The sequence below is a fragment of the Euprymna scolopes genome, chromosome 1, assembly GCF_053919585.1.
Source record: "Euprymna scolopes isolate OS-2025 chromosome 1, ASM5391958v1, whole genome shotgun sequence".
Taxonomy (NCBI): Eukaryota; Metazoa; Mollusca; class Cephalopoda; order Sepiida; family Sepiolidae; genus Euprymna; species Euprymna scolopes.
This window is the reverse complement of record NC_136482.1, coordinates 132,810,111-132,830,723: the sequence shown is the minus strand read 5'-3', so window position 1 is coordinate 132,830,723 and position 20,613 is coordinate 132,810,111. Positions and strand designations below refer to the sequence as shown.

The 20,613-nt window shown below is 31.8% G+C and overlaps 1 protein-coding gene across 1 annotated transcript in view; it reads right to left on the bottom strand.

The window, feature by feature from the left end:
* The window catches only part of LOC145269469 (tyrosine aminotransferase-like), a 155,392-nt gene that overhangs the window by 7,067 nt on the left and 127,712 nt on the right, over positions 1-20,613 (bottom strand). The window contains exons 8-12 of the mRNA XM_080125215.1: positions 18,644-18,713; positions 16,677-16,805; positions 11,817-11,900; positions 3,516-3,614; positions 489-634 (exon numbers count right to left, since the gene is read on the bottom strand). Coding sequence (XP_079981341.1) covers positions 524-634; positions 3,516-3,614; positions 11,817-11,900; positions 16,677-16,805; positions 18,644-18,713 — 493 coding nt within the window. The 3' untranslated portion in view covers positions 489-523. The remainder of the gene's footprint in view (positions 1-488; positions 635-3,515; positions 3,615-11,816; positions 11,901-16,676; positions 16,806-18,643; positions 18,714-20,613) is intronic.

Below are 20,613 nucleotides of genomic sequence, written 5' to 3'. Positions count from 1 at the left end.
AAATGGAAATTCAATTAACTTTCTTGGAGTTATATTTTTTGGATTTTACCGTCATTGGATTATTTACTTTTCACCAGACTATCCATTCACGTGTAATCACCTTTTTCTTCCCCATATTCCCTTTGCTTCACTTTTTGTTATCAAGTAAGATCTTTGACTTACTTGCAGTTTCATCAAATACTTTTGTATGTAAATCCGATCCCACATTTTGCTAATTCCTACCCTCTGATGAGAAGGAGAGTATTTCTTCGAGACTCCACGGATTAAGGACTATCCACTTATCAAGTGTTTCCTTTTCAAATTAAATATGTTTTTAACTCTTTTTCAAAGTGTTTTTTTTAACATGTTTTATTAACTGTTTGCTCTTATATATATATATATATATATATATATATATATATATATATATATATATATATATATATATATAGAGAGAGAGAGAGAGAGAGAGAGAGAATTAGAAATAACTTTATTAAATTCCTACATACCAGTAGTCAATGAATATTTTTTTATGATGGTGCATCTAATCAACATAATGTGTTTCACAGAATTCTTGTAATCGCGTCATAGCCTCTTTCATCTTTTCAGTTGGTGGAGTGAGCACAATTCGAAAATAATTCGGAAGCTGGAAGCACTAAAAGAATAGAAACAAAATATTTATCATTTGAAAGAGTCAAAAAGCAAAATAACATTCAAAGAAATACATAACTGCTCATATGTAAATTAGAGATTCAAAACTTCAGTGTGCGTGTCTCTGAGGAGAAGAGCCTATCTTTGAAACTCCACGGAATAAGGAATTTTTCCAACTTTTTCTCGTATTCCTTATTTTGAATAAAATATTGTGAATTTAATTCTACAATATCGTGACGTCTATCATATATATATATATATATATATATATATATATGAAATTTTCGTCTTCCAAATTGACCAGTTAATTCTGTTATAGTACACTTTTTAGAGGATTTTCTTCTTGTTATTTACCCATGCATTCGACCAAACGTTAACACTGTTACCAAACATTAAAACATCATCCGACCTCAATTTCCAACCTCTGAGTACGTGCCGAGTGTTGTCTCCATTATAACGCATAAGAAGAAAAATAAAACAAAACAAAAAACCTGTCTGTATTTCCCGAAGAAGAATATTTTATTATTCACAAATTTGAAAATAAAATTCAATTTAATTTTAATAAATACAAATGTTTATTTAAAACAATTTTGTGCTCGTCTGGTCTTTCAACCGTTAAATCTCTCTCTCTCTCTCCCTATATATATATATATATATATATATATATATATATATATATATATATATATAACTACTTAATTTACTCACATAAAATTAATATACGAAAGTATAAATTTATGCGTAAACTTTAAGTATTTACTTCAAAAGCGCTCAATACGTAGGTAGAGCTAGTTAGTAAGTTATAAAATATATATGGCGATTAAGCTACACTGAATATGCCTGAAGAGTCCTAGAGTGAATGAAACGCGGAATATTCAGTGTAGCTTAATCGCCATGTATATTTTATAACTTACTATATATATATATATATATGTATATATATGTATATGTATATATATATATGTATATATATATATGTATATATATATATGTATATATATATGTATATATATATATATGTATATATATATATGTATATATATATATATGTATATATATATGTATATATATATATATGTATATATATATATGTATATATATATATGTATATATATATATGTATATATATATATGTATATATATATATGTATATATATATATATATATATATATATATGTATATATATATATGTATATATATATATGTATATATATATATGTATATATATATATGTATGTATATATATATATGTATATATATGTATGTATATATATATATGTATATATATATATGTATATATATATATGTATATATATATATGTATATATATATATGTATATATATATATGTATATATATATATGTATATATATATATGTATATATATATATATATATATATATATATGTATATATATATGTATATATATATATGTATATATATATATGTATATATATATGTATATATATATATATATATATGTATATATATATATATATATATATATATATGTATATATATATATATATGTATATATATATATGTATATATATATATATATATATATATATATATATATATATATATATATGTATATATATATATATATATGTATATATATATATATGTATATATATATATATATATGTATATATATATATATATATGTATATATATATATATATATGTATATATATATATATATATGTATATATATATATATATATGTATATATATATATATATATATATATATATATGTATATATATATATATATATATATATGTATATATATATATATATATATATGTATATATATATATGTATATATATATATATATATATATATGTATATATATATATATATATATATATATATATGTATATATATATATATATATATATATATATGTATATATATATATATATATATATGTATGTGTGTGTGTGTGATGGGATGATTCCAAAATTTTCCCGATTTTGAGACAATTATTTGTTCTGTTCTAAATTCTTTTAATTTCAATAAAACTACCAATTCGTATTCCTATAAAATTCCTAAATATTTAATTAGATATTCGTTGCCATTTTAGTTTTAAAATTACTGTAAAACCCTCATGCAATGTCTGCATATATTTTTGCAAAGTAAAAAATGCCCTTAAAGGGGTGGCGTATACTACATGAGTAGATTATTCTAAATATTTTTTATGAAATGTTTTCCTTGTAATTGATCAAATTAAAGACTCATTTTCTTTTCAAACAATTAGTTTATTGTTAATGTAAAAATATTTGAAAATTTTAAAAACAATTGAAATAAGTCGACAATGCAAAATAAAAACGATGTAAGAACAGAATAGTTAACAAAACTCCTTCCAGGCTAAGAATGAGTTCCTATATAATGTTATTATTCGGAAGGCTATTTTTAATATGGAAAGTGGGTTTGTTAACTATTATGTGCCTTTCCACTATCAAAGAATGTTCATATTATATATGAATCTTTAACGATTTAATTTATTTACAAATAAAGAGTATACTTTAAGTTATTTATATGTTTCAAGTCGATATTTATTTTTAATCATACAATAAGATTTAAATTATATTCATATCTAAATATTTATATAGCGAGAAATATGCATGAACTGCAAAAGAAAGAGGGAAAGAAAGAGAACGAGAGTATCGGAATGAGAAAATGAAATATAAAGGAAAGGATGGAGAGAGAAAGAGAGAGAAAGACAGAGAGAGAGATGCACTGATAGATAGACACACAATATAATGGGGAGGAGAAGAGAGAGAGAAAGAGAAAGAGAAAATAAGACAAAAGTAAAGAGAGAGAGAGAGAGAGAGAGAGAGAGAGAGAGAGAGAGAGAGAGAGAGAGAGAGATACTTACGATTGCTGGTAAACAAAAGATACTTTGTTCTTCCATTAATTTTTCAGTGAATTGTCTATCATCATTAATCCCAGGAAAATGTTCAATTTCAATCCCCACCTTTCAAAGGGAGACAACAACAACAAAAAGATTGATTTTATGAAACAGAAGACAACATGAATCGAAATACAAAATTTGAAAAAAAAATATCATTCTTTATTATAAAATTAATGCTAGCAACTGAAGGATAATCAACACTTTTTTCTCAGGTGGATCATTTTCATGGGCAGATCTTAGTTTTTGTTTATTATTACAACACGAAGATAGTTGTATGAAAAATGTATAGTTTATTTTATATATTTAATACTAGCTGTACCTACCAGTTGCTTGGAATGCAGTAAAGGAAATTAAAGTTTTTAATTTATATTTGTTTGCACATGATAAACATTATACAAAAAACGAAATACAATTTTGATAGTAAGGTGGATAACTCCTAGTATATTTTCCAATTTGAATATGATTTATCCCCCTTACATTAATTAAGTTAATTTTGTCCAACTAGGATGACCTTTGGGTTCTTAATAGCTTCGCAAGGGTCCCTTCAAAAGATACTGATAAATAGACTGAATGTCACATTGAAAAAACACATTTAATTTTGAGTCAGTATATTTTGTTCGCTTTTTTTTTTACATTAAATTATTTCAATTATTTTTGAATTGTATTGCGAATAAACTGAAAACAAAAAGATCTAGTTAATATGTTTGAAGTAGTTGTCAGAAAAATATATTAGTTTGTCAATAAATTTGAAAAACACATTTTTACCTTAACCGGTTATAAAAAGAAAAATATTGCTTACATTATAAAATAACAAATAAATAAATAAATAAGCTTGTAAAATATTTTCTTAATCAAGGGTTCCTTGGGACTACTATTGGAAGTGTTCCACGAAGGTAAAAAAGTTGGGAAACACTGATTTAAGTGGTGCTTTTGAATGAAGACACTGTTTACAGATGTAGTGTCATGTAAACCTATTTCGACATCGAAATTTAAACGTTTTCAGATATTATTTATAGTTTTCTATCTGAATGAAATCATGATCTTTTAACAGTTATTTAGTATTAGAAAAATTGTGTTTCCCAGGGATCATAAAACATTGAAATAGTTAAAAAGTGTGTGTGTAATATTTTTATATTAAAACTTTTATCTTTCTACCTATTTCAATCCGTCTCTCTATCATTTCTATTTCAATCCGTCTCTCTATCATTCCTCGTTTTTCGACATCCTTTTACTTCACAATCTCTCATTTCTGCATTGCCCAAACTATTGAAAATAATAATAATGTAAGGCATTCGCCTCTTTATATAATAGATAACATTGAAAACGCCTGAAAAACTGCTCCACCTCCTCTAATGAAATCTAGCCCAATTGACCCTTAAAGAATAAATGATTAAAAAAAAATCTTTTGCATATTATTCATTCGGGGCAAAGTTGATCAAAGAATACACCAACTTTGTGGGTGTTTGATTTGTAGTTTTTGACCTTTAGTTGGACACATACACACACACACACACACACGCATAATAGACTATTAAAAGAAAGAATGTATTAGTGTTACTATTCCATAGTAATAGCAAAATTTTCTACTGATATAAAAATGGTGTCCATCTATCATTGAAATATGTTTTAGCTATAAGAAATTTTTCGAGCAGCAATAATTGTATTTACAAAGAAATTAAAGTGAATTAAAAAATTTTTTTTAATAATGTGGATCAACACTAAAGAAAAGAAAATGGCTATTCAACAGGAAATGCTGATATTTTACAATGAATGCTATTTAGGTCTGAAATCAATGTTTGTAGTGCTTTTTCACCTCAAACAAGGTGTATTACCACTTGGGTGTAAGGAGCTACTATTTGGGATCATGTCTACATGTGACGATATAGGGAGTTAAGCAGCGAGATGTTTGTTCACATTACATTTAAATTAGGTTAGTACAGTAATAGAAGCAGGAAACAGGTAGGTAAGTCTAAAATCTAGCAGTCTGAAGAAAGAAACTATTACTGCATCCAAAAATTTCAAGTGAAGGCATGGGCTTTTTACTGCTTGTTGGGTTATTTTGAGGTAAGTACAAGTTCATCAAAGCACATTGCATGAAAGTACTTGTACAGGGGTGCAACATTGCAGTGATGGGACAGCGATTGGAACTTGGTTGATAGTTGTGGGCCTATTAAATTAGACACTCTTTTTTGAACCTTGTCTAAGAGGGAGAGACTAGTAGTAGGTATACCAGCTCAGATGTGGCAATAATACCTCATACAAGGGCGAATAGTGGCTTTGTAGATATATAGGATATTCTCAAGTGTCAGTCATTTTCTACCATGGTAAAAGGAGCCCACATCCTTTGCAGCAGCCTTGGTAATGCCCTCAATGTATTTGTGCTAATTCATGTTGCCTATGAATATAAAACCGAAAGGTTTGAACAATAAGCTCTCAGGAAATCAATGGTTCAGGAGGATTCTTATAATTGTTAAAGGAGAAAAGCTTAGTCTTAGTAACATTAAATGTTACCATCCATTTTCGTCCCCCATTCCGCTAGTTTGAATGTCGTTTTCTACAATTTCTGCCATTGTCTTGGAGATGTGTACAATTCATTTTTCCCTCATGCCTCTTATAGAGCATGGTGTCATGAGCAAATATACCCATCTCGTGCGCAATTTTATTAACAGTTTCTAGTCTTCTTATAGTTAATGTGTGTCAAAAATCCAATCTTAATTTATATATTAGATATTAAATTCTATCTATGTAAGAGAGATAGGCAAATTAACTGCTTCACAATCCTTTATGGTTAACTATTGTAATATCTTTGTCTTTCTAGATGTTATAAGTATATAAAAAGGATTTTTCCCATTAAAAATGAGTAAAACTTACTTACTTTGAATGAGTGCTTTATGCCAGATTGAAAATTAAATATGGTTAAATTGTGTGGCCATTTTTGCATTAAATACTAATCCCTATAAATCCCTATTAATCACTATTAATCACTATTAATAGAGTAAATGTGGTATTGTAGTGACTAATCCCCAACAGTCTTTATTAACCCCTAACTGTGCATTGAATGGATACCATAATACATAGTTCGTTACACTTTATCATAACAAAGGTCCATACAAAATTTCAGCCAGATTGGCTCAGTAGTTTCTGATAAAAAGTGGGAGGATAGACAGACAGACAGAAAGATAGATAAACAGAGAAATATAATATAGATATTCTGCCTATACAAATTTGTAAATGAAAAAAAACAAAACTTTTATTATTTAACTTATTTTTGACTTCTGACCCTTAATAATAACCATTTCTGATAATAGCTATTTAATCATTAATAGCTTAACTTAGACACAAAATCAAGCTATAATAGATAGATTCCCAACCGGGGTCTACAAAAGCTTTTAAGAGGGATCACAGAAAAATCGGACTTTGGTGGTAAGTAGTCTATATATATAAAAGGCAAAATGTGTGTGACCATTTCGTGTATGTCTTCAAAAGGCTTTTCTCGCACACGGTTCCGAGGTCGTTACGATAGCTTACAACTGTTTATATGGGTCCTAAATAATAATATGTATGGTTTGGGAAAGCGCATCGCATCTAGATTTATTTACGTCGACTTTTACAAAATTATTGCTATTTTGGCTTCTCGCATGTTGATGAGGCTTTTTCGTATAAAAAGCGAAACTAATTCAAAGTTAACAACGAACAACGTTCTCGGCATTGTGCCGGGAAATGTCCAGAAGCAATCAGCTTTGATCAATGTTGTACATCAGACAATTGTTATTCAATCTGGACAATTGGGAGCTGGTTCCTCTCCCCCCAACATCTGTTGGGGGAAAAAACAAAAACAGTCAAACTTGGGTAAACAACTGCGTGACTTCTATTTGACCTTCTTAATTAGGTCAAATGGAAGCAGCAGAGTTAACTTTTATTGCGCACGCCTGTTTTTATAGTTTAATAAATAAATTCAAACCTGAGTATGTTGTATGTATGTCGCAGTGGCCTAATGGATAACGTCGCCTGTTGTGGGAGCCAGTTCGGAGAGATAAATAGCCAACGTTTTGTGAACCGAAGGAGAGAAGAAAGAAGAAGGACCAAGCAAGCAAGAGACAGATACAGCGTCAATTGAGAAAGAAAAAAAATCCGTTTAAAGCCAACAACACTTCTCTGCTAAGGATTATGACAAAAGGCAATAAAAACCGAAGAAAAGATATTCCCCCAGCAAAAAGGAATAAGTGCTTTTAAAAATTCTGAATTTTTGTCTGCAAAGACTCTGTGGTGCACTGGTGCAGTGGTTAGAGTACTTGGAAGAATGAATGGTAAAAAGTGATATTCTCCTGAAGGTTTAAGGTTCAGTCCTTAGTGTGGAAAAATACAATTGCGAATTACTTAGGACCTTTATTCAGTCATAGCTGATGGAACAAGAGCATGCTATCCCCGTGAAGTAAATAAAGGGTTCCGCTCGAAATTCCATACAAATTCCCAAGTTCAACACTCTTTTTTTTTCTTTTTGTTTTACATAGGCATCACCACTTATCAAGGCCAAGAAGCTACTCGAGGATAAGGGTTTAAGAGTGTGCAGTAGAAATTGGACAATATAGTAATCGTTAGTAATGGAAATTCGGTAAATTTGTTAACTTATATGGAACGGCTCATCAAAAACTTGTTTACGTTAGACTTGAAGACAACCATATTGTAGTCAGCTGGAAAGCAGGAAAATGAACGACAATTTCACAGGCATGCAGTTCTAAGAAAGAAGCTTTGCTCATGGAATCTATGTTTAGATTTAGGCACAGATAAAGAGTGGGGGAAATTAGTGATAGTGTTTTCTGCAATATGGGTGTTTCTTGTGAAAGTTTGGCGAGGGGGGACCATAAATTGGAGCTCAGCCGAGTACTTGCCATGAAAATAACGATACCTGCCGAAGGTCGGAGGTTACATCGACCGAAACGTTGTCAAAATTACACTCAACATGTGAACAGTAGTCTGATGAATCCAAATAATACGATTCGTCTTTCAATTCTTTCCTTTCTCTTTCCTTCCAAGTATAAAACCGTTTTTGTTTTGACACTTAATTCAAACCAAACTTTTCTTGTGCATAAAAGTTATCCAAACATGTAACGGACCAGGATATAATACCCTAGCTCGCCACAAGAAAATAATGAAATGAATGGAATTGAAGGAAACAAAGACTCAATTGATGGATAAGATAAACGTTGTTTATTTGCTGTTGAAAGAATGAACGTTTTAGTTATAACATGTGTTCATGTCTGCGCATGTGTAATCAATGTTCGTTGCGGGAATGGTGGTGTAGAAAGAAATGGAAATGTGTATCCATCTCACTATCGTTTGTTCGCACGTGGAAAGAGAAGTGAGTGTTGTAGTGGAAATTGGAATGATAGTCCAGCGTGTAGACAAAGACAAAGAATGGAGAGTTGACATCAGTTTGTAGTCAGCTACACGAAGGTGTTCTCAGGGACCAGTAGTAGATAGAGAGAGAAAGAGTGAGAAGGCGTACATACGGTCTGTTAGCTTGTGCCCCATACATAGTAGTAAGTGGGCGTGACGTACGCGGTCAGTCCGAAGACCGACCGGCTTGAAAGCTTAGCCTAAAAGAAGGAGTCACTTATTACTCTTCCTTTTATACTCGTTTCTGGAGTGTCTTTTGTACATGTGTATATTTCCTTTGAAAGCGGAAGTGACGTCGTCCATGTGTGCATTCGTGTGTGCGTGTGTGAGTACATATGTGTGCGTTAGCGTGTGTATATACACGTGAATGTGAGTGTATGTATGCGAATGTGAATATATGTACGTGTGTGGACGTGGGCGCGTATGTTTGTGTGTGCGTATGCATATGACATAGCTTGAAATGTGAATGTGTGTTTTTGTGCGAGACTAGAAAAGGCTCGCACAGTCTTGGTATTTTTGCTATGGAGTTATTATTGCATGGTTTAACATGTAACCAAACCCATAAGCATCATTATTTTCACAACGTTTTAGTCAATATATCCTCTGACCTTTTTCAGCTGCAAGAAATCTATATGAAATTTCAAACTGAACCTTTTATTTAACCCACAGGTGGAAATTGTTCTCGTTCTCTCAGCCATTACAAAAATTTTGATTTTTTATGTTTTTCTTAATTTATATTATTTGTATTATTTGAACTACGTTTCTAATGTTGAATATTATTCTGACAACGTTTTGGCCGATGTAACCTCTGATGTTCTTCAAGTGCTTCTTGTCAAACTCGAGAATCTTTATGTTGAACTCCGGAATCTGTACAGAATTTCAAATAGAACCCTTGAGTGTAGCTTCCCATGATCGAGTAGAAATCTTAAGTAGTTCATACTTTTATTCATAGAATTAAACCAGCAGCGGCCAGAAGACTCTCACTTAGAATTCCATATGATGTACTAGTTAGATAGTCAAGGGTCCTGTATGTAAAGGGGATGTATGTAAACAGTGTTGCTGTATAACGAGTGTATATATGTTTGTCTTATATATATATATATATATATATATATATATATATATATATATATATATATATACACACACACAAACTGGTGTATATGTAACAGATGTGTGTTTCTATGAGTCTCTTTTAACTTATGAGTGTTAACGTTCTGATATGTGATTCGTCTAGTGTATTCTCTATTGGGTGTTAATGTGTGTACACATAAATTAACAGTTTATAGATATCATTGCCGGTTGGAACACTAGCAAAAAGATACCTCAAATCTTCCTTCCATGTGTCCTGAAATTAAAGGTGCTTCCTTTTGAAAGTGAAAACGGTCAGACGGAAATTATATTTTGATATAATCATTTATTCTTTGCTGGGTTCTTTTCCAGAGTTGGCACGCTTGTATGAGATTACATTTTTCTAAGTCACCTTCTTCTGACTTCCATGGGCATCCTGTCATAAAAAAATCCATCTGTGTCTAACGCGTTGCATATCAAAAGTGATTTCCCACTACAATTCTAAATCTCAAAATCTATATTTTTATTACGTCATCACTACACGTAGCCTAATGATCCTTGCTGGGGTTTTGTCACGTATATTTGCTTATATTATGCTTAGCTTTAATTCCATCTTTCAAATTAACATCAAATTAACATTCCTGACAACTATTAAATGTAAATATTTTAACTTAACTTTTCACATCTTTTTTCTATGTAACAATTATACTATTACCAATTATAATAATCGACTATTATAATTTCATCATAATAATCGACCATTTTAATAGTTTCCAGTGTTTTTCGGTAGACTAACAACATAACAGTATCAGTTAGATTATTTAGACTACTGTTCCTTTTTCATTATTACACTTGTAATGTTTCAGCAATATTTCGAACTTGGGAATCTTTATTTAGAATGCAGGCATTTGTATGGAAATTCAAATGAACCCTTTATTTAGTACATATGGGGGGGGGGGGGTAGGCTGTTTTCGTTCTGTCAGCCATAACCAGGTAGAAGTCTTAAGTAATTTTTGATTATCTTCTTAGTATTACCTGTGCTGAGGATTGAATATTCAACAGTCAGAAAACTGTTACTTATAACTAATTATTACTCAGTACTTTATCTGTTGCACCCTGAATCCATCAAATTTTAGTATGAATTTTAGGGGCCTTAAACCTGTTTTTAGATATACAATATTAATACCTTTTACCACTTATCTCTCTTTACATAAAGTTTGTTATTTGTATGTACAGAATTCACTCCGAAATTAATTAATTGATAATTACGAGTTTTGGAATACAGCTGCTCGGTATAAGGAGTCATAATATGGGCTATATTTAGTTTAATTTAGTTTTTATGTAAAGGGTGTAAAGAGGGTGTAGAAGCTCTTTGTGAAAATTCAGATACTTCTGATTTTTTGTAAAATTTTAATAAATATTCTTCAGATTTCTTTGGAATATTTGAAAGGGATTTATGCATAATATGGGCATAAACTTCCTATTTGAAAATTCAAATATTTCAAATTTGCATTGAATTTAATTAATTTCTTCTTAAGATCTCTTAAGCTTAAGCTTTAAATTTTAGACATTTTCTAGAATCCAAATCTTGTAAGGGATTTTGATCAAAAAGGATTATAGAGATAAGGTTTAGTATCATTATATCTTGATACTTGGGACATAAAAGTGGTGTGGAACTGTTTTGTTGAGGGAAGTAATGTTACTTATCCTGGGATGGATATTCTTAGCAGTATCTGAATAAAAATCTCTATATTTTTGTTAATAGAATGCTGAAAAAGCATTAAACATAATTCTTACCATCATGTACAAGGCTCCTTGTGGCATTATTGGTCTTAAACCAGGGATTCTGCTCATCTGATCAAAACACAAATGTGCATTTTCCTTGAAAGAAAAAGAAAAAATAATAATTTGGTCAAAAGCTTTACATTCTTAAAATTAAAACTATTAAATATCATTTCTCAGTATTTGCATAAAACTCTCTATATTAAAATGGTGTGACCAATTCTTGCGTGTCTGTGTGTGTATATCTGTGTGTTTCACGCTTCTATATGACATATACATTATTATTTTTGATTTGCTAGTCATGGATTATTTATTGAAATGAAATTGCATTAATATAAAATTCCAGAAAAAAAAAATCTTTTTAATAAATTTATTGTGAAATTAAATCCATCAAAATGCATTTCGGTTTCTCCATAAACGAGTCAATTGTTTTAATCTTTTCTCAAATAGTAGAAAAACCCAACAAAAAAACAAAGATAAAATACTTTGCAATCCTTCAAAAATTTAAAGGAATTTGAAAGCATTTAACTTGTCAAATAAAAAGTGGTTTCTAGTTTTAAAACTCTTAAAAGAGTTTAGAGATTGAAAGTTTTTACATCCAAAAACTTAATAAATCTAAATTAAAACAACTTTCCCACAACAAAATTAGTTAAAACTAGCAAGGCGCCCGGCATTGCCTGATCGTAAAATATGCTTAAATATGATTTTTGATTAATGCAGATTTCGTATTTATTATTATTATATTATATTGAACCAATATATAGTAATGATTTAAAAAGTTAAAAAAAAAAATTACTTGTGCGCCACCACTGAGAATCGAAACTAAAACATTTAGCTTACGATTTAATTTTGCCTCTGCAATTAATACTGAGCTATGAAGACATGTTTGCTGCAAGGCTAAAAATTAAATCAGAAGCTAATAGCTACTGCGTTATGCATGCATATTCGTAATGCCGGTGTTCGACCTTCACCTGGCAAATTTCATTTTTTAAAAAAATTTTCACACTCTTGTACCGATTTTCCCGGGCTAAAACCCAAATATAAAGTTTCACATGGGTTCAAATATTTTATATATGAAGTTTCATGTCTGTAGACTCCAAACTCTTGAAACAAATATATATACGCATATATAAATATATATGGAAAGAGTTTGTGTTTACTATAAGCTTTTTATGCAAATATTATGTAAGTATAAATCATGTAGAATATCTGCATGAATATAATTGCACGTAATACTTAACTAAAGATGATCATCCCATAAGAAAACTGAAAAAACTAATAGGGAATTAATCAAAATGAATGTTTAATATGCAAATTAGCTAGATCTTTTGCTAGTGAATACAATTCCACGAACCATATGTAGCAAAGTTATATTTTCTTTTTAAATAAATAGAAAAAAGGGGTTTTAATGTGAATATCAATACACAAAAAAAAAAACTAAATTTATAGGAGTATAACTTTTATAACAATTTCATTCTATTTTTTTTATGGAAATCACTCCAGACAAGGCATAAAGCCACTTGATGTAAGGCGCTAACAAGAACAAAAGATGGCTATCTGAAAGACTGGAGATACCTATTAACCTTGGTCTTGAAAAAAAAAACAAGGTTATAGGTAAGAGGAAAATAGTCTGGAGGAAAAGAAAACCTACAAGCTTGCAGTTCTTGAATAGAAGTAACTGGGAAAGGAAGCTGCCTTATGATGAAGCATCGAAATAGCGAATTGATGAAGATCACTGGAATAAAGGAAGCTGGGAATAGATCACGCAATTCTGAAGAACACATACCATACTATTTATAAAAATGACTGAGATATACATCATCACGTCTGTGAGAGAGAGATTGTAGAGAAGAAAGAAGGGTTACAATAATTAATTAATGACCAAACGATAATTACATTCAACTTTCAAAATCCTTTAGTAAAACCAACCAACCAAACAAACAAACAAACAAACAAACAAACAAACAAACAAACAAACAAGAAAAAAATACAAAAAAAAGAAAAAAAAGACTCCCTTGCAACACTGGATAGAGAATATTTAATATTTAAATAAAAAATGTCATCATGGTTAAGTAAGCCTTTTCAATTTACTTTGCAAAGATCTGTGGTGGGGTTCCTGGCTTTGGTATGGCTATTTTAGACGACAATAGTGTCTTTGTGTTTTACTAAGACCCACACCGACAATTAATATGAATTATGGCTATAAAAGTTATTGTTTTAGTGAAGAAATAAAAGGAAAGATATATATATATATATATATATATATATATATATATATATATATATATATATATATATATATATATATATATATATATACATATATATATATATATATATATATATAAAGCATGCATGAATAATAAAATGGAAATAAATGAAACATTGAGGGAATAGAAGGGTCACCAGGTAACAAGTGGTAACTATAACATAAACAGAAGAATTTAAAAAAAAAAAAATTTTATAGCAAAACATTTTCATACCGACGATAAGAATATAAAAGTTATCTTCATGTTAATAAATTTTCATAGTGTGAATATATGTGAATGTAAGTAATATATCTATGTGATTATTTGACAGCATGATATTGCATTGTGTATGTGTATGCGTTGGTTTACCTTGTTCTTGTGACTGCATGTGTAGATGTAAGTAGCTATTCGTTTCTGTTTGCTTGACTGTTGCTAGTATGTAAGAACGTGCGTAAAATGGAGAAAGCTTGTATGTGAGTCATTGAGTCTTTTCTGCTTCGTTCAACCAAAGGCCAGAGGGGGGTGTCGAGTAGACGTTCTGGAGTCTTGTTCAAGATGTGTCAGCTTTAGAATTCTATAGGAAACCAATTTTGTATTATTATTCATCGGACTACTGTTCTCATCTTGAGTGTGATTTTCACACTCAAGATGAGAACAGTAGTCCGAGGAATAATAATACAAATAACCAATCCTCATCTCCAAAATTCAGAAACGTTGAAACCAATTTTGTTGACAAAGTCTTATAGGATTTTCTAAGTTCGCATTGGTTTATTACTTTCACATAGGTGTGTTACTTTTTGTAGTCTGAAAGGATTTTCATTGGTTGGGAAACATTTTGAGTTCACACGTTCCTGTGAAACCTGGCCTGATAAAAAAGCAAATCAACCAAGCGGAGAAAGAAAAAAAAAGTAACAATTAAAGCCATTTGCTTTTTAGGGCTTGTAGGAATCCTTCATGATTAAGTAGATTAACTCACCACAGATTTAATGAAAAATAACATGAAAATAAATTTTGATCTGTGATTTTATATTTGTAGAAGTGTATGAATTAAAAAAAATTATGCTGGCTTAGAATTATTTGAGTTATTACTAGGGCTAGGACAACAGCATATTCTTTTCATTGTTTTGACTCTCTAGTGTGTATCCGTTGATATCTTATATGCTTTTATATAGAGTGATGTGGTTCTCGGTTGATTAACTGTGTCTAACTGTGTCGGATATATACTCGAGAGTCAAAACAATGATAAGAATATTCTGTTGTCATAGTCCTAGTTACTAATAATGAATATTCCGGCCAAGGGAATGCAACTATGAAATTCTCCCATTCTTATGATATCTGTTTGATTTTTCACCAATCGACTTTCACTTCGCTTTTGCACAATGACCATGATTAAGTGGACGTGCAAAAACAAACTGAAGGAAAAGATCGCTTTGTCTATGATTCAGTAGAAACTTAGCATTGGTGAGATTTTGAATGTGATACGCTCAATGTCTCAAATGGTTTGGCCATGTACAGAGTGCCACATTTTGCATCAACTTCATAACATACCTGGATAACTCAGGCACTAAGGAGCATGGTAAACCAAAGAACACACCCAGACACATCCAGACACATCCAGACACACACACTTTCCAAAAATCTTTTTGTCACTTCACACCAGTTGACGATATATCCTCGACAATCAATCCAACACTTTCAGCAACAGTCGCCCTGCTCTTTTGGGCTGAGCTGTGGCACTATATCTTAGTGCTCCGGTTGTGGTGGTTGTTAACACCCTCTTCAGCATGGCCAGGTGGTAATTTGGCCGTAAGCAGAGGGAGACACAAAAAAAAAAATGCAATCCCATAATTCCCTTTCTTTTCTCAATCTCTTTTTTCGTCCAGACAGCATGGGGTAAAACATCTATTTTTGTCTCTCCATAAGTAAGAGGAGGGGGCACCCCCTCCCTTAGCATTAGTTAAGTTTAGTTAGTTTTAATTGTGAAAGTTAATTATCACTTGTAAATTGTTTTTATAAAAATATTGTAATATTTTCTTGTAAAAAAATGAATAGTTGATTATATTTCTCATGTAAATTGCAACCTGTGTTGTATGTTTTTGTGCCTGCTATAAATGTCTGCATTAAAAAACGAAGCGGGCCTGAAGACGAAGAAGGTTCCAGCCAGAATGCCACCAGAGTGATCTTGAGAGAATGAAGGAGCCATGCACCCACATCCGACATCTCATATATGCTTTTCCTATTGATACTCAGACCCTACTGACTGGCCCATCGTCACATCATCATGGGACCGTTTCTAAGACATTTAGTGTAACACATGGGTTGGTCACATGTCAGTGACTGGCTGATCGTGTTATAGAGGTATTATTCTGTGCAGTTCTAAGAGGTCCACCCTCCCAGGATTTACCTTGTCACTTTGAGAATAAGATTAGTTTAGTGCTAGGCGCCCATACCAGAGAATGTCGACAGAGTTGCTCAGGAATTTTTTGTAAGCCAGAATGTACACACCTCTTGTGCACTGGTTTTTCGATCCGCACCTTCTGACATTATGTCACATCTCATCATGGTGAGAGTTGTGTAAATACATACGTGCAAGAAAGCCGAGCGATGGTAGATATTAAATACTTACTTCTGTCAGTGAGATGACTTGTTCAAAGCAGCTATTTGTAAGATCTCCCAAAATGGCCGGCAGAGCTCCTTGAATCAAAGTACACGGACCAAGAATAGCCTGAGAGAGATTCAATAAACCATTTCGAATCTGGGAAACAAAAGAAAGAAATTATTGATATATATTATTTACTTCAACAATCATCTATATTAATTAAACCACTTCATGTTTGTACATACTGTCGCATATTGAGACTGTGCACACACACACACCCACACACACACACCCACACACACACACCCACACACACACACACACACACACACACACACACACACACACACACAGAGGACAGTAGTCTGAAACTAAAAGCATCGCGTGATGAGGTAAAGCTGTCAAAACTGACTTTGCCAGAGATGAATAGGTCAAGTAATTGATCTCACAGCTGTTGGGATTGAAACACCTACTGGAGTACAGGTCAATATAAGCAGGTGAGGCAGAAGAGAATGGAATCAATCAAAAAATGATGGCAGCCATGAGTCGCAGCTGAATCTGCCTCCTCTTGCTCCCTCCTTTGTCTACCGCTTGAAGTGTGCACATAAAGCAAGAAGTAAAATAATAATTTTATATTTTTCTAACAAACGAATTTGTGTTATGAGTTTGTTTTCCTTGGCTGACGAGAAACTACTATTGTTCAACTCGGTTACATCATAATACATTATCACCTTTCACACAAATTTTACAAAATGAGATCCTCTGATCAGTTTTTGATGAATGATTAATCTGATATCACAAATGTAAAAAAATTCGACCACCCATTTTAAAATGAATTGTTCCAAAATCAAATTATGTCGCCCTATTGGCTAAAATGATGCAATTTAAAATCAATACATTTCAAAAAAGAGAGATTCGTTTTATTGCTTTGAAAAATATTTAGTTGATTTTTATTAATCAAATATTGAGTTTGTAGGAATAAAGCTATTAATGACCAAGACCACGAAAGAAACAGACTTTACTTTATATATATGCTAGCGGGGACACCCAGCATTGCTTGGGTCCACGTGAAGTTCCGTCTGGACACACCTGCTATACTAAGAATATTGAGCAGTTTTTCATTATTATATGCCAACTCGATCGTAGACAACGTTGATACACTCATAGCAATTTAAAAAGTAAAACACATGGTAATTCTACTTAAAAACAGATAAAAGCACGAAAATGTAATCACCCCCAAAAAAGAAGAAGTATGTGACAAAGGGATACTAAGAGAAGAAGCTATTCTCTAGATATTGAGCAGTTTTTGATAGCTATATATAGCGGGTGGGTGCCCGACGTTGCCCATGCGCTGGACCCTTTCCCCCAAAACAATCAATCCAAATAGCACAGACTGTCCATGTGACCGAACAAAAAAGAAAATGAGCCGCGGTGGCTGAGCTCAAATGTGAAATGCGAAAGAGAAGAAAAACTTTTGCCCACACGGCCATGAGTGCTTATGACGTCATAACCTTGCAAAATAAGCGCTTGAAACATAGTTTTAGTTTAATACACATGCATAACTCGTGAAAAAAGAGACACAAAAAAAACGAACCCCCCAACCTCTTTCCAAAAAGTGGTCCAGTTGACCGCCACATAATGAATCTTTTTTTTTATTTTCACATATTGTGCATCCAAGGCATTACCCTTTAAGATGGTACTCGTTTCGACCCGGCCTCATGCGGATGACAAAATTTTTTAGTAGACATACAAACAAACACATTAACACAGAAACACACAGACAGATCCCCTTTATATAATAAAAGATGATAAATGAATAGTGATTGTATGTTACATGTAAACAAAATATTGACTAGTTTCTTGTTACTGAAGACAAAAAAAGCAAAAATTTGTTCTGCACTTACTACATCATAAAATCTCCAGTTTTCGTTATGTCTGATTATTGATAACTATAAGATATACTTTATTTTATTACTTTAAATTTGTTGACTTACCTCAGGTTTAAATACATCTCCTCTGTCATGAAGGACAATCCATCCAAGTCTCCAACCAGGAATCAGAAATCTGAATGAAATACAGATCAATAGTTTTTATATTTCTTTCTACTTGAATATAAAAAGCACTTTGTGTGTGTGTGTGTGTGTGTGTGTGTGTGTGTGTGTGTGTGTGCGTGTGCGTGCATGTGCATGTAAATTCGTTCTCAGTGAACTTCAAAACGGCTTGGTCAATTGTTTTGAAATTTCACAGAAAATGTACTTATATATTTGGGAGTGTTCGTAGATAGGTTTGGTATCAGAATACCTCTGATAAGTATCGATAATCCAAAGAAAAAAAAAATCCGATTAAAGAAGGAACAGTCTGATTTCAGTAAAGTTAACATCTATACACAACCTAACACCACAAGTGTATTTGAGAAGTTTTATCACCGCACAAGCACATGGTCCCTGTATATAAAATCAACAGTAGGTTCTTTGATAAGACAGAGTTGCATTTGAAATGAATGTTTCTGTTTAGAGCACAACTGAGGCATGATATTTGACTTTTGCATTTTAAACTTCAATTCAAGCCATTATATAAAAATAATTATATAAAATCAATAGTACAATGTAAACTACAATGTATTGTGGACTAAGGGAAGAATGTGAAGCTTCCTCCCAGTGCATCGCAGTGGGTCCTTGACTAGAGTAGGTAATCAATTGATTTGATTGGAAAAAGGGGCGATCTCACCAATAAAAAGTACTGGAAGTGTGGAACATTCGTTGATCTTCATTTAATCTTAAGACAACATTGGGTCTCCCTGCTAATAATTTATAGAAGACACAGAGGTGTAACGAATATAAGCAGATTGAAAACAAAATAAGGCGTATACAGAATTAAAATTGAATTAAGTTTTGTGTTTCTTCTCTTGCTGTTGTTGTTGTTGTTGTTGTTATTGCAATATTTTTGGCATTAGGTGAGGATATGATCCCATAAATTGGGATTCTGTTTATAATCATGTGTGATAAGAAATTAATAGTAATAAGAACTAATCAAATGGCAATCTTGTTGAATTGTCCAGTGTTATTTTTCCGTGTCCAAACGAGAAAACCACTATTTCTGCTGATAGTAACGGAATTAATTCTTTGCCTAGGAAAGCTTCTTTAACCGGATTTATGCTGCCATTCTCTTTTGCTTGAAACTACATTTTTCTATTTCAAGGACGACTCCAGAAAAACTACTACTACTACTACTACTACTACTACTACTACTACTCACTAGAAGTTTTCACACAGATTTCTCTTTGAAAACAATCTGTGATGTCCCCTGGAGTCTGAATGAGAACAAGTCTCCTCATATTTCCAGTACTCTCTACTTCTTTCGATAACCTTTACAAATGAATTTGCATTATCACAACAGCTGTTTATGAATTGATTTTTCATTGCAACAACTAATGGTCTTCACATGAATTTGGATGGCAATAAGCTTCTCCAAGGTCCCAGTCCTCTTCACACTAATCCAGTGGAGGTCTGGTTAGTGCTTTCTCGCCTCGGTTGTTCCATCCTCCTTGGCCCTCCATGACTGATATGTGTAGTGTCAGTTGATGTCGACACTTTTTAGGAGAGTTCTTTGTGTTTAACTTACAATTATACAGTTTCAGTTTTCTTGATTCTCTATGGTGTTTCTTTATGTTTCACTTCTGTAAAAGTTTCTATATGTTCGGCTCCACATTCAAGAGTTTTTCTTCATATTGCATCCGTTTTCATTATTGTTATCCATTGTATCTTCTCAGCTATTCCTCTGATCCTGATCTTTCCCATCCTTTTTTCAAAGCCTTTGGGATTAATCCTAGTGCTCCTACTATTATTGGTACTATCTTGACTTTCTTCATCTTCCACATCCCTTTGTGCTCCCTAGCCAGTTTGGTGTCTTTCCTCCCCTTCTCTGTTTCCATGATATTCACCCTGTGGTCTCCTGGAATGGTGAA